The 26774-nt window shown below is 37.4% G+C and overlaps 1 protein-coding gene across 1 annotated transcript in view; it reads right to left on the reverse strand.

The window, feature by feature from the left end:
- Positions 1-26774, reverse strand: part of LOC150095193 (xaa-Pro aminopeptidase 1-like) — a 606338-nt gene that overhangs the window by 162462 nt on the left and 417102 nt on the right. The window contains exon 17 of the mRNA XM_090410814.1: positions 21350-21459. Within this exon, the coding sequence (XP_090266940.1) occupies positions 21350-21459 (110 nt within the window). The remainder of the gene's footprint in view (positions 1-21349; positions 21460-26774) is intronic.

Here is a 26774-nt window from a genome sequence, read left to right on the forward strand (position 1 = left end):
AGTTTGGGTTATACAATATTAGCTTGGATAAGAGGATGGCTGACTGACAGATATCAAAAAGTGGTATACGGGGGATGTGAGTCTGCAAGATTTCAGGTAACTAGTGGTGTACCACAAAGATCAGTGCTTGGTCCACTGTTATTCAATCTGTACATTAATGATATTGGGAAGGATTTGACAAGTGACATACAGTTATCTACTGATGATGCAAAGATAGGTAGGGTAATCAGAAATGCTGCTGATATGCAGTCTTTGCAGAATGATTTGAATAAGCTGGAATTGTAGGCATTTGAAAACGGGTGTCAGTTCAATGTCAGTAAATGTAAAGTCATTCACTTCGGTATGATTAGATATCCAATGTCGTATATATTGGTGGGATTAGGTTAGAAGAAAATGATGAGGATAGGGATCTTGGAGTGTTAATAGATAGGAAGTTGAAGTTTAGAGGCCATGTGGCAGAGATTGCAAATACAACTCAAAAGATAATTGCAGTGCTGAAACGAACATTCACATGTAAAGATAAGGATGTTATTTTGCTTCTTTACAAGGTCTTGATAAGACCTCACTTAGACTACTGTGCGCAGGTCTGGTCTCCTGGTTTCCGTTGTGATTCTGATATATTGGAGAGAGTACAAAGGAGAGTGTTTAAAATGATATCAGGATTGTGAAATACTGATTATGAAGAAAGACTGCAGACACTAGCAAACAGGAGAAAGAGGGGTGATATGATTGAGACTTACAAACTTCTGAAAGGGTCATAGAGGATTTCAATTGATGGAAATTTTCAATTTATGGAGGGTGGGGAAAGGACAAGAGGGCATCCTTGGAAGCTGAGAATGAAGGCTGCCAAGATGGGTGTGAGAGCTAGATTTTTCTCTCAGAGGGTGGTGCGTGATTGGAATGGATTACCTTCGGATGTTGTGAGTGCAAGCAGTGTGAATGAATTCAAGAATAAGTATGATAGCTGGTGCGTGTAGTATGTGGCCTCCCTCTATGAGTCAGAGACTCATAGAGGGAGTCAGAGAAAGTCTCTCTTAATAATAATAATAATATGCCATGGACAAGTTTTGGGTATCTCAAGTGGCTTGATATCTCTATGGCATTTGATCAGATTTGACAAAGCATATTAAGTAAGCTTCCATCACATGGTATGTGTTCTGACTTTAGACAGCTTTCTGTCAGGATGCATATTACATGTGACTGGATGGTTTTTATTCTGTAAGTAAGTTAGCATTCCACAGAGCTCTGTTCTTTCAGCTACTCTCCTCCTCCTATATCAACAGCCTCCTTTTAGCTGCAAATCAATATAACCTTTTGGTAATAACAATACACTGCATTCCTCTTTGTCAAATGAGAAAGATGAATACACATTCTTCTTTCTCATTTGACAAACCTTATGCCACATAAACCTCCAAAACTTCTAGAATATCATCTTCTACAATCATAAATTATGATTTTCAAAACTTTTCTTTAGTGGATTTCTGATAACTCTGTCTCTGATCAACGCTCTTTTTTGGGATTATTTTAACTGAAATCTCTATCACCATAAACATATTACAAAATATCATCTCATTCGCATCCAAAAAAATCAATGCACATGATTTTACTTCTGAAAAGGTATTAACTGTATAGAAGTTACAAATTGGTGGAATCATTGAATATTGGTCTCATATTTTGGGTGGTGCTCTTAAGAGTTCCCTAAAAATACTTACTAGCAGAGTAGAGAACAATTAGGTTGACAAATGACCAATGTCTCACTGATTCACTCCATTCTTTCTCACAAACAATTGCAATTTGCGCTGCTTGCATTTTTTACTAATATTTCCATGATCACTGTTTTCATCAGAAATGGCAAAGATAATGCTCCGACTATCTTCTAAATCTGCACAAATCCAGCAACTACTCAAAACTCAAAAAACAAAGTTTTCTGTATCTTCATTCATTTCTTCTGGTGGCATCTTTTGGAACAGCCCTCTTATGTATTTCCTATAGAGTACAAACTATGTCTCCATATCCAGTGTTAACAAATTTCTTCTTTTTCCTCAATTTACTAATATACTATAGCTTGAACAAGTGCTCATATATGGATTTTCATTCAAAAAAAAACTATCTCATATGATTTCCTATAACTATCATAATTAAATTGTGTGATCCAACTATAAGAAAATGCATGCAAATATGTGGTATGCAAATTTTGTGACTTATAAAGGAGATCAGCAGTCTTCTTGGAAATCATTTCTATCTTGTATAATGAATATGAGTGACTAGTGCAAAATGAGTTCAATGAAATTATTTAACAGCATTTCAGAAGGGAATGATAGCAGATGTCATTTGGGGAAAATGCATCATCATCATCATCAAATTCCTGCCATGTACCCTCAAGAGGTGTACAGGATATGACAGTACTACATGAAAAAATTACATCATTACTAACTTCCTATCTACAATTTTCCTCCAAATCAGTCTGTTACTTGTCAAGACTCCAACATTATCAGATCTTATATTTCTATCGTCTAAGGCACTTTGTACCATATCAATCCACCTATATCTTGGTCTTCCTCTGGGTCGTTTTCCTGCCAACCTGGCAGAGAACACTTGTTTTGCTAATCTTTCCTCTCCCATTCTATTTAAATGACCATACCACCTGAGATTAGCTCTGCTAACACATTCCTGGATGCTGACAATGTCAAGTTCTTTCCTAATATCCTCATTTTTAATATGATATTGCCATTGATGCCATCTATTCACGCCTCGAATCTTTCTCAGGACTCTCATATCTGCGGTCTCTAGCCTTTGGTCAATTGTTTTACTTCTGACCCAGCTCTCAGATCCATAAGTTAAAACTGGTTTGAACACTGTCTTGTCTACAGCTAATTTAGTGTTCCGACTAATTTCTCTCTTACTCCATATGAATTTATTCAATTGACTTCCTACCATACCAGCTTTGTTGATTCTGTTGTCTATTTCTATATTTAATTTACCATCTTCAGTAAAAATCGTGGCTAAGTAGCTGAAATGTTTTACTTTTTCCACGGGTTCTCCATTCACAACACAGTTGACATTTTCAATGATTCTACCTATTTTCATTGTCTTTGTCTTTTTATTGCTGACCTTCATACCATATCTATTACAACAGTTATTGAATTTAGTCAAGGAATCTTGCAGATTTATTTAGAAGTATAACTTCATCTGCATAAAGCAAAGAGCTGACATTAACATCTCCAATTTTGATATCAGTTTTAATACCACTTTCCTTCATAATGTGATCCATATAGATAATGAATAACAGAGGGGATAATGTACATCCATGTCTCACACCAGATTTAACATTAAACCATCTTCCTGTACTTCCTTCAATTCTAACTGCTGACTTATAACTCAAATAAAGACTAAGTATTGCTATGATATAATGCCCCATTGACACCATATAACTGCAGCGTATCGAATAGCTTCTCTCTTGGCACCTTGTCATATGCCTTTTCCAAATCGACAAAACTTCAATACAGATCTTTGTTATATTCCCAGGCTTTCTCGACTATTTGTCGTATATTTGTCAAGTATACTTGCATAGATCTTGCCAGGAACACTCAGTAGGGAAATACCTCTGTAATTCTCACATTCAGTTTTATTTCCCTTTTTATATATAGGTACTATGAGAGCTCTACTCCAATCATCGGGAATTCGTCCCTCTGTCAGGGCTTTCTGAACTATGCAGTGCAGCCACTGTAAGACTTTTATACCACCATACTTCAGCATTTCTGGTCAAATATCATCTACTCCTGCTGCCTTTCCACATTTCAAGCCTTTGATGGCTTTTTCTACTTCAAGTATGGATATGTATTCCTGACTGCATGCCTGGTCAGTGTTTTTTTATCACTGTGCTGTCATCACTGCTTGTTTCATTTAGCAGTTTTTCAAAGTAATTACTCCATACTTCAAGGATTTCTTTTTTCTCCTGTTTGAAAACATCATCTCTAACTCCTTTTACAGCACTCTTTCCTCCATTCCTAAGCTTCTTCAACAACCTCCAGAATATTTTGCCACCTTTTTGATATTTATTTTCTATATTCTTGCCAAAATCCTCCCATGACTTTTGTTTAGCTGGTTTTACACACTGTTTAGCTTTCTTACATTTGTCTCTGTATTCTGTAAGAGTAAAAGCTGACTTATTTGCCAGGAACTTTTGATATGCTTTCTTCTTTTCCTTCACTGCCTCTTTAACTTCCTGTGTCCACCAGGGAGTTCTGATATTTTTATCCTTGCACACAACCTCACCACATGCCTCTCTGGCAGATTCAATCAATGTTTTCTTCAGAGTTTGCCACTGAATCTCCAAGGATTGATTCCTGTTCTCAAACTCTTTCATTTTCTTTTCAATAATCTTTGTGTATTTTAGTCTACAGTTCACATCTGAGAGCTGCTCAACTTTTATTCGCTTTAAAAGTTTCTTACATGTTATTCTTTTTAATATGAAATTCAATTTTATCCTGCTCAAGACTAAATAGTGATCACTTCCAATTTCAAATCCTCTGTACACTCTGGTGTCCTGCACCAGGGAGAAAACATCACTATCAACAATAACATAGTCAATGAGACTTTTCTTATTCCTAGCCTCTTCTCTCCATGTGAATTTGTGCACATTTTTATGTTGGAACATGGTGTTAGTAATAACCAGTCCATGTCCTGAGCAGAAATCCAACAGATATTTGCCATTATTATTAGCTTTGCTCTTTTCTCCAAATTTTCCCAAAATATTTTTGTATGTCTCACAATCATTTCCTACTCTGCTATTTAGATCCCCAACAACAACCAACTTTTCCTTTTTCATTGTGTCAATTGCTTTTTCTAAAGCATCAAAAAATTCCTCCACTTCTACCTTAGTAGAACCTTCTGTGGGACCATAGGCACAAATAAGTCTCATTGTCCAGTTCCCCATTCTCATAATTGCCCACATTACTCTACTTGAGACTGACTGCCATTCAAGAAGATTAGCCTCGTATTTTGTGTTGTATACTATGGCTACTCCTTCTTTTCCTTGATTGTCATTGCCTGAATATAACATTTTGTATTTATTGCTCAGAAAGATCTCACCAGTTTTGGTCTTTTTTGTTTCAGTCACCCCTATTATGTCGATCTGGCACTTATCTAATTCCTCAGCTAGCTCCATTTCTCTATTCAGGCTTCTTACGTTGATAGTACCGATCTTTAACTCTGGTGATGTTGAGTTGGGGTTTGTTTTCAGATTTGTTCCAGTAGCTGACTTTTCGCTGTTCGCCCTGGTTCCCTGGCGAAAACAACGGGGGCCTTGTTTAACCGGGCGATGCCCCAGCTGGCATGAAATTTTGTTATGTTGTACCATCATTTTTTATTTTGGTTTAACCAATAAGAATACAATTTGGTCGGCTAAATCCCAAATTGCCAGCCCATGCTCGTTCGTTCAGTATCGAAGTAGATACCCAACAGGGTGCACCACGAGAAGGTGAGGATTGGACATTAGGTCAGAAGCCCTGGTCGGTTCTCCACATTCCTTTAAAGGCTATGTGGAGGTCTCCTCTCAGTTATACAGCTTTGACCTTTAAGCACCCCTGGGGAAAATGCCTACTTTAAAAAAAAAAAAAAAAAAACTAATTCCATCTGCAAAAGGTTGTAAACCTATAGTACCTTAATACACTTAAACGTGTTAAAAAATTGGATAATCCAGAATATTTGCTCTTGAGTTCAAACATGAGACTTTTCTTTTTTTCAGGCTGCTTCAGGCCTCTAATAAGCAGGTAAACTGAAACTGGATAATAAAAATCATCTGACACTTAAAGACTGTCACAAATATTCATATCATAGTGAAATTTGAAAACCAACTGTGTTTGGTTGGAATGCTGTTTCTAGCTTGCTTGACTGACTCGGCCAACAAGGCCAGAACACTCTGTTTGTGTGTGTGTGTGTGTGAATGCATACATGCATGCATGCACAGCAGCAGCAGGAGCAATCAAGTATATCAAAGTCCAGAGCTGGCAGTGTGCTGAAGAAATAAAAGTTACAAGTTAGACTGAACACAAAATGCAGCAATATAAGCTTAAAATACTGAAAATGAGGGGCCAGCACTCCATGAGAAATAACCTCCATGCAGTTATTTCATATCACCATAAGATTCTACAGAATCTATGTCTGAAGAAGTAAGCAGCCACAAGCAATCCCATAAATGTTTCCATGATACATAAAAAGCTATAAAGCAATGAATTTTCACAGAATAACTGCACTCTACATGCCTATAACTGACAACAAATACAAATCATTGATTGGCATGGGCAAGACATGCAAGATCCTGAGGTAAATGGTTATTTCCCCTGTTGAGTAATAAGTTACACTAAATGCTCTTCTGATTGATGTTCTTAAGTATAGTAGAAAAATAGAAAATACATTTTTACCTGAGTGCAGTGTCCCAATAATAAAGTTTGGAAGTGGAAGGGTAATGATATGTAGCTGCTTTTAATTGAATAGATTAAATCCACTGGCCATAGTACGTACATTCATGACTAATGCGTTCAACATTAATGTTCTGAACAGCGCATGTTTCCACACTGTTGCAAATTTATGTTACTGATCCTTTCACCTTCCAATATGATAGCATCCACATCACAAAGCAAAAATTGCAAACATAAACAACGTCTTTGAAATGGAGCAAGCACTGAATTAGGAAATAGACAAGATGACTTTCTCCATTAGTGGAGCTCTAATGCTTTGAAGGAGAAGTAGAGTATAATTATATAAATCAAGTGGACATTAAATCCAACATTATTTCAAAGCTAAATGCACAAATTATGAAAGTTTCATAAAAAATTTGACAGAGAGCTTAAGGCAATATACTCGCCAGCATTTACAAGTTGTCATAGCAAGGATCTTACAAAAAACATGATCGCTTGCCCAAGCGTCCATATATTTGCCTTCTACTAGTCCATTTTGATAAGGTTTCACTGGCCTGAAAGCTGTTTTAAACTGGTTGGTTCACCTCAGAGACCAGGCAGAAACCTTGAGTGAGAGCAAAAACTCTCGTTCAATACTAAGGAACTCAAAGTGTTGGAGGGGTGTATTTTTCGTAAGCGAACTCTCAGTTAGTACATAAAGTATTTACTAAAATAAAGAGCTAAAAGGCTTCAGTTCGGTGATGCAAAATTATATCCCTGGCCAAATTTCATATGAAACTTTCATAGTTTCTACATATATGCATATAATGTGTCCAGCCCAACTTAATCTACCATATTTGCTGGCGTATAAGACGAACCCCACACATTTTTGTACACATTTTTTAGGAAAAAACTTTATCACCAAATATTATAATAAATTTACAGTATTTCAAATATAAAGTTCTTTCTGTTGGGGTAGCCCGAAATTCCTCTCTGCGGTCCTGTTTCCATTTCTTTAGCATATGCAATCACACATAGCTTGTATGCTATAGAGAAAATTTAACAGCAGAAATTTATCATTATTCACAACAATTGGAAAGTTTAAACAAACAGGAACACAGCTGTGATCGTCGATGACAGTGCATGAACATCCACTGAACTCTACGTAACTGGAATGCTCTCACATACTGCAAGGAAGTAAGAAAGAAATTGCGTAACTCAGAACAGAAAAAATTTCTAGAAATGAAAGTAATAAAAAACTGAGTATCGGCATATAAGATGCACCCTGTTTTTCAGACCTATTTTCAAAGGAAAAAAGTGCGTCTTATATGTTGGAAAATACGGTATTTATTTTTATGTACTTAATAATGTCTGGATCATTAAATAATCTGTATAGTTCATGGTTATGTAATTTCCTCCACACACCATTCTCTTTTACTGCTCCAAAAATATATCTGAGAACTCTTCTTTTAAACATTTTTTAGGACTGCCTTGATAATATCCAGTTTTCAGAGGCATAAGTTAACACTGGTCTTAAAAGTACTTTGTACATCATTATCTTTGTTTTTCTTGAGATCAGATGTGACTTTAGCTTACTAAATAACTTAAGGAAATTACAATGTACAATAGAATATACATTAAATTAAACTTTAATATATTTCCAATGGAGTGCAAAGTCCAACTCTACCTCCCCATGGTGCACCCTGGGGTGTTGGGAATCCTAACCATTATCGGACCTGGACCCAACATCACTAACAGAGCTCTGACAAACACTTCAGAACCCTGGTCAGGAGAAGTGTATATGCAACCACAGCAAAGATGCCACTACAACAACAGAAACGGCCCCCAAGTCCTGCACGGCTCACACTCACCTTTCTACAGCGGCGGTAAGGCACCAAATGTGGCCAGGGGTGCTAAGAATCTCTCAGAAGAAAACAGGCCACCTCTTAAATCTATGAAAATGGCAATCGGTACCCTCAATACTCGAACTTTGGCAAGAGACTACAGAATAGATCAAAGAGCTAAACAATATCAACTTTGATATCCTGCTAGTGAATGAAATAAAAAGATTGAAGGAACTGACAGCAAGATGGTAAAATGGTTCACAGATACTCCTCGGAGCATCCTCAAACAATGGCAAACAAGGCGGAGTGGGCTTCATTGTTAAATCTAAGCTCATCAAGTCAATCCTTTCTTGTAACACCATATCTGAAAGAATAAGTGTACTCCTAATTGGAATAGAGAACAATATAACAATAAAATTAACATCCTGCAATGCTCCAACATCTGTAGCTGATAATCAAGAAATAAAAAATTTTTACATGAATCTTGAACAGGCATTAAATTACAAGTTCAACATACACATTCATTGGTGGTGACTTTAATGCCAAAATAGGATGTGGAACGAAAAGTTTACAGGACCACATGGACTGGGAGAAAGAAATAGAGGAGGAGAGAGATTAGCTGAATGTGCTTTAGCTGAACAACTCTTTATCATGAACACTTTTTTCAACAAACGCCTATGAAATGGACTTGGCAATCACTGAATGGAGACACAAAAAATGAAATTGACTACATTTTAACAGACTGTAAAAGACTGGTACAAAATGTTGGTACAATAGGTGAAACATACTTCAACACAGATTCTGACCACAGACTCCTCAGAGCCATTATAAGAATAGACCACAAAAAATAACATATCAGGGCAACATCAAACCATAAAAGACAATCCAAACAAATAGACTACCACAAGTTCAGGACGTACACAGAAGAGACCAAATGGACTATTAAAAACTGTTACATAAATGATAACTATATTGACTTTATTAATAAATTCAACGAGTGCAAGAAAAAAAATCAGAAATTCCTGTGAAACAAAAAAAAAAAAAAAGAGAACAACTCTCACCTCAAACTATAGAACTACTGAAAAAGAGAAAAGAACTGAAGAAAATTTTCTAGAATACAAAATTATCTGTAAGTTACTAAGGAAAAGAATTCCAGAAGGCTACAAAGCTTTCAGGATACAAAAACTAAGAGAAGCAGTGCAGGCAAAAACCAGCCTGAAAAAAATAGAGAAAGACTTAAATTTTAAACAGTCAATTCCATCTGCTTTACTGGATCAAAATGGAGAAAAACATACTAATAGAAAAAGGATAGAAGAAATTGTGCAGAATTTTTATAATGATCTCTATGCAACTAAGTGTCAAGTTTCAGAACCTATCATTCCAAAACTAAGCAATATATCAGATGTACTTCCAGAAAGAAATAGAACATGCCCTTAAGAAAATGAGTAAAGGTAAAGCCTCAGGACTTGATCATGTTAAGACTGAAGAAATCCAACAAGGTGGACCAATTATTTTCAAAGCCATGGCTGCCAGATTCACGTGGTACTTCAAAGAAAGAAAGAATCCAGAGGAATAGAAAACCTAAAAAACCATACTTCTATTCAAAAAAGGGAACAAGGAAGACATAAAAAACTATCGTCCAATCTGTCTACTCTCTCATATATACATGATCATGAACAGAGTAATACTAAACAGAATCCAAAACACTCTCGAAGACAACTCCAGCAGAGAGAGCAGGCAGGATTCAGAAGAGGCTTCTCCACAATAGATCATATCCAGGTCATTTCACAACTAACAAAAAAATGCAGAGAATACCGAATCCCTCCATGTTTCCTCTTTATTGATTTTAAGAAAGCATTTGATACCATAGAATACAATGCAGTCATCAGTGCCTTACTGGAAATAAATGTGGACCCTACTTACATCCACATGATAAAAGAAATTAAAATTAACAAAAATCAGACCACACAAATAACCCTATTTGATCAACCTATAAATATAGATATAAAGAGAGGGGTCCGCCAAGGCAATGTGATCTCCCCAAATCTATTTACCAGCACTTTAGAATACATTCTGACAAAAATAGACCTAAACGGAGGAATAAGCATAGATGGTGAAAAGCTACAAATTCTTATGTTTGCCGATGATCTAGTACTGATATCCCACAACCCAAAAGACCTAGAAGAAATGGGTGAAAAAGTATACACAAACAGCAATAAGATAGACTTAGAAATGAATCTAGAAAAAAAAACAAAATGGGTCAAAAACATCTACACAAGTGAGAGTCACCTATGTATTGATAACATCCCTATAGAACAGTTTAAGGCTTTCTCTTCAAAGGTCTCCATAAAGAAATTGGCCAAGGGTGGGGAGAGTGGTAAACCCATGGCTGTCCCCTCTATTTGTTAGTAGAATTTTCCCTGCCAAACGAAATAGCCTGAGTTCATTGTGAAGATATTGGGAGAAATTTAGCTTGGATTAGCTCTAAGGTTTCCTTGAGTGGGACATTTGTGAATAAGGAGGAGATGTCAAAACTGACCATTATGTCAGTATGTTGGAGTGTAAAGTTTTCTATGCTGGCTTTGAAGTGAACTGAGTTTTTTTTATGTGTGATGGTGTGTTACCACTATAGTGTGTGAGCGCTTTGGCTAAATGTTTGGCTAATTTGTATGTGGGGGAATCAATGCCATCCACTATGGAACGTAATGGCACATTTTCTTTATGTATTTTTGGGAGTCCATATATACGAGGGGGGTATAGAGTTATACGGTTTTAATTTGTTAGTGACTTCTACAGGCCAAGAAGTGACCTTCTTAAGGAGCCTGTGGAGTTTTCTAATTTGTGAGTTGGTGGGATTGTATTTAATGGGGAGGTAAGTAGCCCGATCTAATTATAGAGCATTAAGCTTACCCGTGTAGTCCGTTTGGGTACTACGGTGGCATTTCCTTTATCTGCTTTGGTGAATATTATTTCTTTGTTTTTCCTCATTTCCTGCAGTGCTTTATATTCCTTATTGGATATGTTGGTTTTTGGTGATCTTGCCGAAATATTGAAAATATATTAAAGTTTAATTTAATGTATATTCTATTGTACTTTGTAATTTCCTTAAGTTATTTAATAAGCATGTATAACCAATGTTTAAGCTTTCTACGAGAATGCGACTTTAGGTGTTTCCTAAGTCCACAGAAGCATCTATTTGGGAAAGAATATGTCTCTGAATCTCATTACTAATATCATTTTTACAATTAACTTCTGATTCCAAGTATATAACATTTGGAATCAGACGATGTACAATTTCAAATTTATAGGAACCAATTTCAATCTGAGAAGGATTATTATCAAAATTCTTTCTAGTTACTGGCATATACTTTGTTTTTTCTTGGTTAATCTGCAAATTCATCTTCTTTGCTGCCTTTTCTAAATTGATGAAAGTTTCTTCCATTGCTTTTCATGTCCTCCCTATAATATCGATATCATCTGCATATGCCATAATTTGTACTGATTTGTAGAAAATAGTTCCCTTGTATTAATGCCAGCATCTCTTAAAACCTTTTCAAGTGCTATGTTAAATAGTAAGCAAGCTAAGTCATCCCCTTGTCGAACACCATTTTTTATATATATATTGGATCAGACAACATGTTCTGAATTTTGATCTGACAACAAGTATTTCTCATTGTAGCTTTAACTAAAGCAATAAGTTTTCATGGAATCTGTAGTTCCTCCATTGCAATAAATAAGTTAGATATATCTATGCTATCATATGCAGCTCTAAAATCTATGAAAAGGTGGTGTGTTTAAATTCCAATTTCATTACATTTTTGAGTAATTGGCATATATTAAAAATCTGATCATTTGTAGATCTTCCTGGAATCCACACTGATAATCGCTAATAACATTCTCTACATAGGAATAAAGTCTCTTAAAAATAGAATATTAGAGAAAATTTTATAAATTGTACATAGTAAAAGAATTCCTCTATAGTTAAAACATACCATTACATCACCTTTCTTATGGATTGAGCATATGACACTCAGATTCCATTTGTCTGGAATTGTTTCATTAATCCAGATCTTTTTGATAAGTTGACACAACTGCTTAAAGTATTCTTACCTGCACTTTTAATTAATTCTGCTTGTATCCTATCCATTCCTGGAGCTTTAGTGTTCTTAAGTTTTTTAATAGCTGCCTCCACTTCTCATCTGCTGGTACTGGTTCAACTGCTTCTAGATCTTGGCTCTCTTCCATATCATCTAATTGACCAGATATATTTGGTCAATTAGATGATATGGATTCAATAATTCACTGAAATGCTCTGCCCATCTTCCTATTATCATTTCATTCCCACTCAAAATTATACTCTCCTTATCCCTACATAACATTGTTCTAGGTTGGAAATCTTTCTGACTACTATTTAACTTTTGATAGAAAGATCTACTTTCATTCATACTTCTAAGATGTTCCAATTCCTTAAGTTCATTCTCATAGTACTTTCTTCTTTCTATTTTTATGCATTCTTTTTTCTTCTTTTCTAGCCAAATGATATTCCTCCACATCTTTACAAGTGTGGTTCCTTTGCTGCATTTGTTTATATGCCTCATTTTTTAATACAGTCACACGTTCACAGTCTGCATCAAACCAATGGTTATACTTAACTCTACTGACTTTTCCTAATACTATGTCTGCTGTTGTCACTACCACATCCCTAAGAACATCCCAAGCCTCATTAACACTCTCACCAATTGTTAGACAGACAGGTTTTCACTGATTCTCTCACCATTTTGGCTTTAACTCCTAATTCCTTCAATCTTTCCTTATTAAACTTTTTAGCATGAGAACCATATAATCTTCCTTGCAAGATATTCTGCTTCTAATCTTTGATATAATCAAATAGTGATCAGAATCAATATTTGCTCCTCTAACATCCATCAAATTAAATAGGTGTCTCACATCTATTAAAAGATGATCAATTTGGTTACAGGTGTTTCCATTAGGAGACTTCCAGGTCATTTTATGAATATCTTTATGATTAAACAACGTACTACCAATAACCTTATTTCTTGAAGAAGTAAAGTTGATCAATCTAGTTCCATTATCATTAGTCTCATTATGTAAACTATATTTCCCAATAGTTGGCCTGTGTGTATCCTCTTTGCCTATCTTGGTATTTAAATCATCTATAATAATTTTTACATCCCTCTTTGGATATTCCCCATAGATTTTATCTAATTCATCATAAAACAACTCTTTTTCAGCATCATTCTTTCCTTCAGTTGGAGCATGTACACAGATAAAACCGTAGTTAAAAAACTGTCCTTTAATTCATAACCTACACATTCGAGGTGAGTTTGCTTTGAAGTCCATGATAAGATGTTTTATCCTCTTGTTTACAATGAAACCTGTTCCAAAGATGTGATATTTCTTTTGGCAGCTATAAAAAATAATATGATTTTTCTTTTCCATAATCCCCTCTCCTGTCCATCTCATTTCTTGTATAGTTGTAACAAGTATCCTGTATTTATCCAATTGCTCCAGCAACATTTTTAAAGCTCCAGATTGGTAAAGAGAAAGTATGTTCCATAATCCAATTAACATATCCTTTGCCATTTTGTCACCATTTAGTCCCTCCAGCAGCTATTTCTTTAGATTTCATAACAAGTTGTTTTTTTCCAAGGTGGGGTCATCAATCCCTCAATCCCATGCCCAATCCCCAACCTGGAGGACCAAGCCTCCGTATTTATAATCCCTGGAGTGACCCAACTATATCCCCAGGCACTGGGTACCCAATTTAGTCATCTCGTATGACATTAGTTATCAATACAGTTTTTGTGTACCTGTGTTCTGCATTATTGTCATGAAAATGGAAAGCAGTGATCGGAATTACATGATGGTGTGACTTCAGATCTGAACTTTTTTTTTTTCTTTCATAAGAGATGAATCTTGGGTGTAATGGTTATGATCCTGCGACCAAGATTCAGAGTTCACAATGGAAAACTCACCTTGGCCAAAGAAGGCATGCCAATCAAAATCTAATGTCAACATCCTTTTGATTGTCTTTTTTCAATCTGAAGGGATTGTGTGGGTGGAGTTCATACCTAGAGGCACTACAATCAACTCTGAATATTATAAAGGAGTACTGGAATGTTTGCAGAATGATGTACATCAAAAACAAACTGAAGTGGGTGAATGGTTTCATGTTGCATCACAGCAATGCTCTGTGCCATACATCTCTTCTTATTCCACAGTTCTTGTTGGACAAAAAAATTACTGTATGCCTGCATCCACCATATTTTCCTGATTTACACCTTGTGACTTCTGGCTCTTTCCAAAGTTGAAACTGATGATGAAGGGAAAGCATTTCACATGAATACAAGAAATTGAAATGGCCAAGACAATGTGCCTAAAAGTACTAAAGAAAGATGACTTCTAGAACTGTTTCAAAAAAGTGGCTAGAAAACATTGGAAAAACTACGTGGCAAGCTAGAGTGACTTCTTGAATTTTAACATTTGCCATGTTTTTTGGTCACACCTCATATATGGGATTGCTTTTCTATTGCAGAGCTGATGCCAGTTGAGTATAACAGTATATATATGCTAAGAACAGGTATTAGTTCATGAGCACATCTTTTGAGCACAATTAGTGGAATTCCATCAGGTCCAGAAGTCTTTTTGATATCCAACTTTTTCATGGTTCTTTTGATGTCTTTCTGGTGGAAGATCACAGAAGGCATGTCATGCAATGTTTGTAAAGGAGGAGATGATTTGCTTTGATCATCTATGCAGTAGTTTGATGAGAAGAATGTTGTCAGGAGATCAACTATAACTTTAGATGATGTTGCGATATTACCATTTCGGCAATAAAGAGATGGAAGCACAGATGGACAAAAGTTGCACCCAGTAGCTTTTGTGAGGGACCAGAAAGCAAACTGCTATTAGTATAAAGCTCTGTTAATAATGGTACTTCAAGTGTTATAGATTTGACCTTAGGCTGTGAATAAAGCTCGGTCTCAAGTTATTTATGATGTTGTTTCCTTTTCTTCAAGAGCCCTAGCTCACTTTTTTGGAAAAACATGGCTTGGATATAGGGTGGGAATTTTAGACAGTGTGAGGGAATTAAGGCACTTCATTTCAACATGGACAATTTCTGTAACAAGATCACAAGAAATATCTGGATCTAAAGAGAAAAAGAGTAGTCAGACCAGGTAAAGGAGAAGTAAAAGTATAGGAGATCTTCCCACTTGGCAATGTAGTGCCAAATACGTGAAGATGTAGATGACTGAAGGAAGGGCACTCACAGACTGATATAAAGAAAGAATCTCATTTACAGCAAGCAAAGTAATGGCATAAAACAGTCGTTCCCAAACTGTGTGGCATTCTTTTTTGAAATATTCCAATATTTTCACTGAAATGACACATAGCTCACGTGGTTTTAGAATTGAATCATCGATGTGTTGATGTAATAATAGAAAGGACATTCAACTGTGCACTGCAACTGTTAGGTAGGCCTAAGTTTTGACTTTTGGCACTGTGAAAAATTCCCATACACTAAGGGTGCCATGATCAGAAAAAGTTTGGGAACCATTGGCATAGAATGGAGTAACAGCATCAGAAATAACAACATAGAGATAGAAACAGAAAGGTAGAAACAAGTAGAAAAAAGGATTTTTAAAATAAGAATGCTGGTGCTTAGTAGATATCTTCTTCAGCTGCATTCTTCAACAGAAGAGTTCGTCAAATCCTGTATCAAAGTGATGATCACCTAAATCTGAGTGGATAGAGAAGATGTGCTGACTGTGCTAGACATCCTCGATTAGAAACACTATCAATATCTATTTGAAATTTGAAGATAAGAGCATGATGGAAATTTATGAGTCAAGCCTTTTCTACTCATATCCAAGGTGAACTCAACAGAACCATCACTGCTCTGAAGTTACTACTACCTCCTATAAAAGAATGCCAGAGAAAGAAATCCCCAGAATCAGTGAGTCTAAGAACAGAATTGTACCATGAGATCTGAAATGTTATTATTCTCATGCTTGTTAAACTCTTTAATTCCATTCTCTCTCTCTCTCTCTCTGTATCATGCTAGACAGATTTGTAGCAGTCACACACTATTCTCATTCAAAAACCCACTAAATATCATACCTTAAATAACAGTTGGAGGTCTATTTCTTTTTTCTGATACTGACTACAAGAGTCCCCCCACCCCCCAACTATCAATAACAGGTTCAAAACAGGAATAAGATATATAATCTAATGCAGGGAAGTGTACAGAGTTTGAGGCTGAGCAAGAGAGTTTAATTAGTTCATGCCAAATGAGCTACTTTGCCTGGTGAGCATAAAAAACATCCAGTGGTGATACTCTCAGTGGATCTAACGTGAGCATTTGACAATGTCCGGCACTCCTTTCAATTCCACATCATCACACAGAATGGAGTATGCAAAAGACATACCAATCTGTTGTCCATCAACAAAGGAGCATGCTAATATAACTACCAGCTTCCTAGTAAATGGGTTTCTGTTGGATCAGTCAAATCCTTAAAAAAGTAATCAAAAGCTACCCTCCAAATGCCTCACTCTGTGCATTAATTCAGGAACCCATTTCTTTTACTGAAACATTATCACTAAGAGTGCTCACTATACATACTTCTTAGCATTTTGGAAAATAAATCAGCAAAGTTAGTGGACAAAATTTCGACGCTCACAAGAGTAGATGAGAAATTTACAGAAGATATTATTATTATTATTACTACATGATACCTCTAAGATGGGGTGCTTAAGGGTCAAAGCTATATAACTGAGAGGAGACCTCTACATAGCCTTTAAAGGAATGCAGAGAACCAATCAGTGCTTCTGCCCTAATGTCCAATCCTCACCTAATCGTGGTGCACCTAATGGTGCACCATGAGTAGGTGAAGATACTGAACAAACGAGGATGGGATGGCATTAGTTCGTCACTTATCATGAGGACGAACTACCTGGATACTAAACGAACGAAGATGGGCTGGCAATTTGGGAATTAGCCAATCAAATTGTATTCTTATTGGCTTAAACCAAAACATAAAATGATGGTAACATGATAGAATTTTACGCGGGTGGGGCATCACCTAGTTAAACAAGGCCCCCCCCCCCCCCATTGTTTTCCCCAGGGAACAAGGGCAAACAGCGAAAGGTCAGCTACTGGAACAAATCCTAAAATCCACCCCAACTCAGCATCACCAGAGTTCAAGATCGGTACTATCGACATAAGAAGCCTGAATGGGAAAGAAATGGAGCTAACTGATGAATTAGATAAGTACCAGATCGACATAATAGGGGTGACTGAAACAAAAAAGGCAAAAACTGGTGAGATCTTTCTGAGCAATATATACCAAATGTTATATTCGGGCAATGACAATCAAGAAAAAGAAGGAGTAGCGATAGTATTCAACACAAAATGAGCAGAAGAGTAGTGATATTGAATGGCATAATAGCGAGAATGTGTCAGAAGAGAGGATTGGAATATGTGGATGCTTGGAGTGTGTTTGAGAGCAGAAAGGAATTGTATGCAAGAGATCACTTGCATTTGAATGAGGAAGGATGCAGGCATCTGGAGAGATTCCTGTTCTGAACAAGTCAGTGTATCCCAGTGTGGATGGTAGCAGGGGTGGCCTCTTGTGGGAATGGGTATTTGCGAGAAGGGGGATGACATCAGGTAATGCTGAGCTCAGTGGAGTCTAGAGGGGATAATGCTGGGTATACCAACAATGGCATTTTTATGCTTTATACTAATGCCAAGAGTATTCGGAATAAGGGAGAGGAATTGGTGGCACTGATAGCATCAGCCCGGCCAAAGATTACCCAGGATCACTGAGACATGGTTGACAGAAGAGGATATTATTACAGGAATAGAAGTTGCTGGGTACAGCATTTTTTGGCAGGATAGGAAGGGAAAGCGTGGTGGTGGAGTACTGCTTATGATAAGTGACGACCTACGTCTTCTAAGAATAGAAACTTTGAAAGGCTGTGACACTAATGATTTTGAAAGCATATGGTGTGAGGTGGAGGTAGGCAAGACAGGATATTTAGTGAGGTGTTGCTACAGACCCAGGAGCACAGAGGGTGGGGACCAGGAAATGCTTAGACAGTTGAGTTTGGCAAGTGCAAGAAGAATGATTGTTATGGGAGATTTTAACTCCAGTAGTATAAATTGGGGAGAGGAAGATGCATGTAGCAATAAGGGAATGGAATTTCTAGAATTATTGAGGGACAAATGTCTTAGGCAACATGTAATAGAGGGAACAAGAGGTTCAAGAGTTTTGGATTTGGTTATAGCATCAGGAGAGTTGATAATAACTGAGATGACATCTCTCCCACCAGTTGGAGCATTGGGCAGATGAGGGTAATGTTATCTGTTAGAGTCAACATGGATTTGTGAAGGGGCACTCTTGTTTTAGCAATATGCTAGCCATTTATGATAAAGTTACATGAGCATTAGATGAGGGAAAGGCACATACTACCATTTTCCTAGACTTAGTGAAGGCATTTGACAGGGTGCCACATGATAAGCTGATATTCAAGTTGAAGCACATGGGTCTGGATGTCAGATTGGTCAACTGGATTCAGGATTGGCTGTCTGATAGGTGACTTTCCTCATCCTCCATAAATTGAAAAATTTCATCAACTGAAATCCTGTATGACCCTTTTCAGAAGTTTGTAAGTCTCAAATATATCACCTCTCTTTCTCATATTTGCTAGTGTCTGCAGTCTACAAATTCTCAATCTGTCTTCATAATCATTATTTCACAATCCTGATATCATTTAACACTCTCCTTTGCACTCTCTCTCTCTCTCTACTACATCAGAATCACAATGGAAACCAGGTGACCAGACATTAGCACAATAGTTCAAGTGCAGTCATATCAAGGCCTTGTAAAAAGAAAAAATGACATCTTTATATTTACATGTGAATGTTCCTTTCAGCATTGCAATTATCTTATGAGTCATATTTGCAATCTTTGTTACATGACCCCCGAACTTCAATTTCCTATATACTAACACTCCAAGATCAATACCCTCATCAGTTTCTTCTAGCATAATCCCGCCAATATAATATGACATTGGATATCTAATCATGCCAAATTGATTGCATTACATTTACTGACAGTATACATAAGACAGTATAAACAAAAATGGCTAGAACATTTAAATCGAATGGACAACAGCAGACTACCAAAAATATTATACAGATACAAAATAAGTGGAAAAAGAAGAATCAGAAGACCAAGAAAGAGATGGCATGAGACCGGAACAGGCCACATGGCCTATATTCCATGTTAGGAAGAAGAAAGAAGACATTTACTGACATTGAACTGACACCCGTTTTCAAATGGCCACAATTCCAGCCTATTCAAATCATTCTGCAAAGAATGCATATCAGCAGCATTCCTGATCACCCTACCTATCTTTGCATCATCAGCAAATAACTGTATGTCGCTTGTCAAATCCTTCCCAATATCATTAATGTACAGATTGAATAACAGTGGACCACTGGACTCACATGTACACCACTGGTTACCTTAAATCTTGCAGACTCACATCCCCCATATACCACTTTTTGATATCTGTCAGTCAGCTACCCTCTTATCCATCACTGTCAATCCATTTCTGAATGCGAACCCTAACTAATTTTTCCAAAATCTTGACCACCACTCCTGAGATAGTAATTGGTTGATAGTTGGAATCTTCGCTGTTCTGAGACTCATATTAAACAGCCTGGTCAAAGGAATGGCCGGTTCAGCTGAACACTCTTTTAGCACACATGCTGATATTCCCTCAGTCCCTATTGCTGTCTTATTCAGTCTGTGCAACAGCTCTAATTTCTCAAACACCTGAGTTTCTCTTCATCCAGTGAAGAGGTAGCAGTGAGCTCAATGTTGTGTGCACCAGGTTGATAGCATTTAACAAAATGGGCACTCATTAGTTGAACAACCTCTTCTGCATCTGTTACCCTCATGCCATCTGCATTTAGAAGAGTTATTTTTTCATATTCATTATTTTTTTTTTTTTTACTTGCAGCATATCAATAAAATTCTTGTGGGTTGTCTTTAGCATGCAGAGTCAGTTTCTTTTCATATTCTGACTTTTCTTTCCATACAAGAATTTTATTGATATTAATATTAAGCAAGAGATTCATAAGAATACACACATCCATTTGACTCCTACCCTATTTATTCTTCAAACTCTCAGGACACATTCTGATATCACATCATTTATGTATTGTTTAAATGCTTCCCATGCACTGTTAATTTCTTCTCATCCAGAACCTTTCACATTCCACTGAACTCAGTATACTCCTCAGTTGGTCATAATTTCCTGCTTTGTAGTTCAGCATACAACCTGTTCTGAATGGAACATTCATAAACTTAGTCACTACCCAAGTGAGTACACCAAACAGAGGCAGAATACTTACATCTTTAACTAAAAGCTCCTCTGACACTATAATGAAATCTAACACTCTCTGACCTCGAGTTCCTTCTGTCGCATGCTGCTTAAGGAAGTTGTCCTGCAATAGCTCAATAAATTAATTTTCATTCTTCTCATGAGATTCTACTGCTACCCAGTCAAATATGCCATCTAAACTTTCGTTTGCATCTCCAGGTGTACAGCATTAGTAACTGACTGTATAAATTTGTCATGTTGGCTTCTGCTTACACCAGATATCCCAAACTGAATTATCCACTACTTCTATTGATTGAAATTTTTCTAGTGTTGTTATCAGCAATATCCCTCCCCTAATCTCATTTTCTTGCATTTCCGCCCTAAGATATGATATTTCAAATGTTCTTATGTTTGTGCAATATTATAAGGTCTAAACATTGTCATGGCTGCTATTTCACAGCTATCTTTCTAATTTTCCATAAAAAATAATAAATGAATAAATGAGATACACAGGTAATGACTGTGGCCCAGTGAATAATTTGTGAAGTTTTTTTTTTTGAACATTCTGATCAATAAGATATTTATTCCATATAACTGAACATCTGAATGAAATATCTATCAGATGTTTTATAACATATTATATTTTCCTGAGTGTTGACATCAGGGACAAAATTTTAAAATAATTCATACCTTCTCAATTGCTCCAACTTAATGATAGCAGCTAATTCTGTAACTTCACCTTTTGGAACTTCCTCTTCTAACCATGCAAAATATTCACATATAGATACTGCATCTTTAACCTTAAACAGTTTTTAAAAAAAGTTCTGTATAAGTAATATTTCAGTATGTAAGTATTATTACATTAAAATTTCCATAACTGCTAATTTTTAGAAAATTTTTAAAATTACATTTTATGGAAAAATGATAACATAGGAGTTTATTAATTAAAAAAATGTAAGAGTATAAACTAAAGATGCCAAGAAATTATATTCTTGGTTTCATCCTTTATCCAAGTGTAAACAAACAAAGTTTGTGCATAAAATAACTTCACAACTGGGATACTTGTATACAGAGGGTAATGAGTTCACATCAATTTCTAAGTATCCCACAATGCAAAGCACATATCCTTACATTATGTAAAGGGCCACTACCCAGATAGATTTTGACCTTCATTGAGGTGAAAAAGTAAAGGGGTGCTCATCATAGAGGAGTTAGTATAGGGGTGCAAGAGAGCCTGACAGTATTAGGAGAAAGAAAAGACAGGTAGATAGACAGTATGAGAGAGAGAGAGAGAGAAAAGGGCTCAGATTTATTGAGGTTTCATCAATTGCAGCCAGATCCAGAAGTGATACCAAGGCACAACACAATGCACAACGTTACTGGCTGGATGAGTGAAGCAAATATGCTTTTCAATTCCCCTTTGTCTGGAGAAGAAAGTTTGTTGATGGGGTATTTTTTGAGCTTTATGCTCACCTTCTGGGGACAGTGGGATTTGTTGTTTCAATCAATTCTACTCCCACAGCTGTGAGTAAAATTGACTTGGGTCTTTTTTATTTGCAGTATTCTGCTTCATTGTAGTTGACAGATTGTTTGATCAGCAGGTTAAGGTGCATGCTTGTCTGATTCCATGAACAGTCTTTCATATTTGAACTTGCTGCGGTGTATTACTGTAGCTTTCTTCCATCTTATTCTGTGGCGAGTATCCAGAGAGTGGTCTGCAAGCCCAGAGTGGCTGTACTGGTGAAATCAGATGTAATCCTTGTGTTCTGAGATTCTGATATTTGCTGTCCTGCCTGTTTGGCCAAAGTAGGACAATTTACAGCTGCAAGGGACCTGGTATACACCAGGTAGGTCTACAGTAATACACCGCAGCAAGATCAAATATGAAAGACTATTCATGGAATCAGCCTCAGCCCTTAGGAACATGCCAAACCTCAACAAATTTGGATGCATGAGACTGCCCCAAATTTGGGAAACATTTATCAGAAGAACTTCAGCCCAAAGGCCAAGAACTACCAATACAGCCCGACAGGGGGCACCATCAGGACTTTAGGAAAACGTTAGCTTCCTAGCTTCGGTTCTCATTTGCTGTTATGTAGTACTTGTGTGCGCGTGTCTTTGTATTAAGTTCCCAAGAAGATGGTAACGTGATGTTTGCCGAAATATCGGAAAGTATATATTAAAGTTTATTTAATTTATATTTCTAGTATATGCTGTCAATTCCTTAATTATTAGTTATCATGTTTAACCAGCATATAAGCCTCTCTACAAGAATTATGATCATCCACAGAAATTCCTTCGCACGCAAGGCCCGCCATTACGGCAAACTGAAACTAAAGTTATCCAGACAACTTAACCATCTGGCATAACTAAAACACTGCCGGGATAATCAAGTCATCCCTAACTGTGTAAAGTTTAAACACTGCTTCGTCTCACAGAAAGCTCTCTGTATCTACAATCGGGCGAGCCGGGCTTTACTTCGGGAGCAAATTACCGCTACACGCGGTTCCCTAGCCGACATAAACAGAGTTATTTTAGCGCTAGAAAATGAGCTTTCACATACACTTAATCACGAGCTTTGGTCAGTCCTACATGACGTCTCGTGTACGGCGGCTAATAAAGAATTCGAACGAATACAGAGCCGACATATCAACAAGTTTGAAAAATTAATAAAGAACTCGGCGTCCAAACCTAAACTACAAACCAACACTGTAGTTAACCTTTCTTCAGTTATCTTGAAGTCTGAAGCACTCAATGCTCTGTCACGTGGTCACAACTTCGCCATTGCTCCTAAGAAATTACCGGCCGAGGAATTAACGATCCAAATTGAACGTGGGATTCGCCACCTTCCAAACCACATCGCCAACGGTATTAGATTGGATGTAGCCTGTGTTCTCACAAAAGCAAAACCTCCAAAATCCAACATATCCATTAGTGAATACAAGTCACTACAAGAATTGAAGAAAAACAAAGAAATAGTGATCACCAAAGCGGATAAGGGGAACGCCACTGTGGTACTCAATCTTAATGACTACACAGGTAAGCTCAAGGCTTTACTATTAGATCGATCCACTTACCTCCCTATTGAATACAATCCCACAACTCTCAAATTAGAAAACTCCATAGGCTCCTTAAGAAGGTCACTTCTTAGCCCGTGGAGATTACCAACAGACTGAAACCATATAACTCTAGACCCCCCCGCAAATATGGGATCCCAAAAATACATAAAGAAAATGTGCCATTACATTCCATAGTGGATAGCATTGATTCCCCCACTTACAAACTAGCCAAGCATTTAGCCAAAGTGCTCTCGCACTATACTGGCAACACACCATCACATATAAAAAACTCGGCCCATTTCAAAGCCAGTATAGAAAACCTTACACTTCAACATAATGACATAATGGTCAGTTTTGACGTCTCCTCCTTATTCACGAATGTCCTCCTCAAAGAAACCTTAGAGCTAATCCAAGCTAAATTTCCTCCCGATATCTCAGCCCTATTTCAGTTTACAATGAACTCAGGCTATTTCGTTTGGCAGGAAAAATTCTATAAACAGATAGAGGGGACAGCCATGGGTTCACCACTTTCCCCACCCTTGGCCAACTTCTTAATGGAGACTTTTGAAGAGAAAGCCTTAAACTCAGCCCCACAAAAACCTACCATATGGCTTCGCTACGTTGATGATGTGTTCGCTATTTGGCCACATGGCCCAGATTCACTCCTCTCCTTCCTAACACATTTAAACAACCAACACCCTAGAATCAAGTTCACTCTGGAAAAAGAGGAAAACTATAACCTCCCCTTCCTAGACACACTAGTCACCTGCCAACCTGATGAAACCTTGGTTTTCTCAGTTTATAGAAAACCCACCCATACAGGCAGATACATTCACCAACAATCCCATCACCCCCTCACAACAATATGGAGTTATTAAGACACTATTCAACAGGGCAAAAATAATCTGTTCAAATGATCAAGCCCTAACCACTGAACTAAATCACATCCGTGACACTTTCTCAGGCAATGGCTACACCCCCCCCAAAAAGAATCCAAAAAATACTTAAATCAGTTATCCACAACCCCCTTCCCCCCTTCACAAAGAAGATTAATCTAAATCCATCACCATTCCCTACGTCCGAGGCACCTCGGAAAAAATCAACAAAATCTTAAAAAAACATGACTTGACCACTTGTTACAGACCACACAGAAAATTGGCATCCCTTATCCGCTCCACTAAAGACCAACCACTTCCCCTAGACCTACCTGGTGTATACCAGGTCCCTTGCAGCTGTAAATTGTCCTACTTTGGCCAAACAGGCAGGACAGCAAATATCAGAATCTCAGAACACAAGGATTGCATCCGATTTCACCAGTACAGCCACTCTGGGCTTGCAGACCACGCTCTGGATACTCGCACAGAATAGGATGGAAGAAAGCTACAATAATACACTGCAGCAAGTTCAAATATGAAAGACTATTCATGGAATTAGCCTCAGCCCTTAGGAACATGCCAAACCTCAACAAATTTGGATGCATGAGACTGCCCCAAATTTGGGAAACATTTATCAGAAGAACTTCAGCCCAAAGGCCAAGAACTACCAATATAGCCCACCAGGTGGTACCATCAGGACTCTAGGAAAATGTTAGCTTCCTAGCTTCGGTTCTCATTTGCTGTTATGTAGTACTTGTGTGCACGTGTCTTTATATTAAGTTCCCAAGAAGATGGCAACGTGACGTTTGCCGAAATATCGGAAAGTATATATTAAAGTTTATTTAATTTATATTTCTAGTATATGCTGTCAATTCCTTAATTATTAGTTATCAATTAGAGCTGCTGCTCTTTCTTTATTGGTATGTGGAATTCCGGGCTTAGTCTGCATGGGGAGGGGATTGACTTTTGGTACGAAGGATTCTTAAAACTTTCCAGATTAAGTAATCCTCTGGATTGATTGCAGCTAGTTTGGTTTCCCATTCATGATTTCTGTGCTTTTGAAGAGCATCTCTGACTTGCCTGCTTAAATTGTTTAGTACTGTTTTGCCTTACGGGACTCTTGTGTTGTGGTATCTCTTTCTGGCTTTGTTTTTTTTTCTGATTAAGTCCATGATTTCCTCAGGGATCTGACTGGTCGAGTGGATGACTATGGTTTTAGTGACTGATGCTATTGTTTTGTTGATTTGGCTAGTTAGATTATTCACGGCTTTGTTTATCTTTTCTTTTTTGTGGATGACTTGTGCTTGGCTGAGGTGCTCCGGGAGAATTTTGGAGAGCTCATCCCATGCTATAAAGGAGTGTAGGGGAAAAGAGTTGATCTTGTGTACTTAGTTTAAGCTGGATGGGATTGTGATCTGATGATAGCCCATTTATCGTTTCCAGTTGATATTGATATCTGATGTTTCTGAGAACAACGATGGTTAGTACATCTGAATTTCCTGATGGGCTCTGATGGGTGGGCTCGATGGGTCCAGCTACAACTGCAGAGATGAGTGTTGCATAAAGTGTGGCCATCTTTGTTGATTGTGGAGCTAAACCCTGGGGCAGAGCTGGCTACTACCGGGTGCATTCCCAGGTGGAGGATCGGGGAACAGCCTTCAGATATGGAGGCTAGCTGCGATATAAGCAACGCAATCTGGTGAATAAGTAGCTGTGGACCAACAGCGACTGAGTTATCAGGGCGTGGGGGAGCAGAAGTGGCAACTCTGTCTCACTTAAATCCTCACAAAGCCCAATGACAACTTGGCGACATGGCGAGTAGTGCCGCCATTAAATAAGCACCTGCTGGGGTCACTGTCCCTGACATTGGGAAGAGCATTGTCAGTACTGGCACAAGGTTGAAGCCAAATGATGACGGAAAAGCTTGTGATCAGAGATTTGCAGATGGCAATATATCTGGGCTCAAAATGGTGTCCACTTTTAAAATCGCAACTTGGAATGTCAGAACTCTGTATGAAGCTGGCAAATTAAGAAATGCCACAAGAGAAATGAAGAGGCTGGGCATCCGGATTTTGGGAATTTGCGAGACAAGATGGCTAGGATCTAGAAAGTGTCAACAAGATAATACGACAATGTATTACTCTGGGAATGATGAGAACAAACATCAACATGGTGTAGCTG

This window comes from Typopeltis vanoorti, chromosome 20 (assembly GCF_054136105.1).
Source record: "Typopeltis vanoorti isolate ZY-2024b chromosome 20, IOZ_Tvanoo_1.0, whole genome shotgun sequence".
NCBI lineage: Eukaryota > Metazoa > Arthropoda > Arachnida > Uropygi > Thelyphonidae > Typopeltis > Typopeltis vanoorti.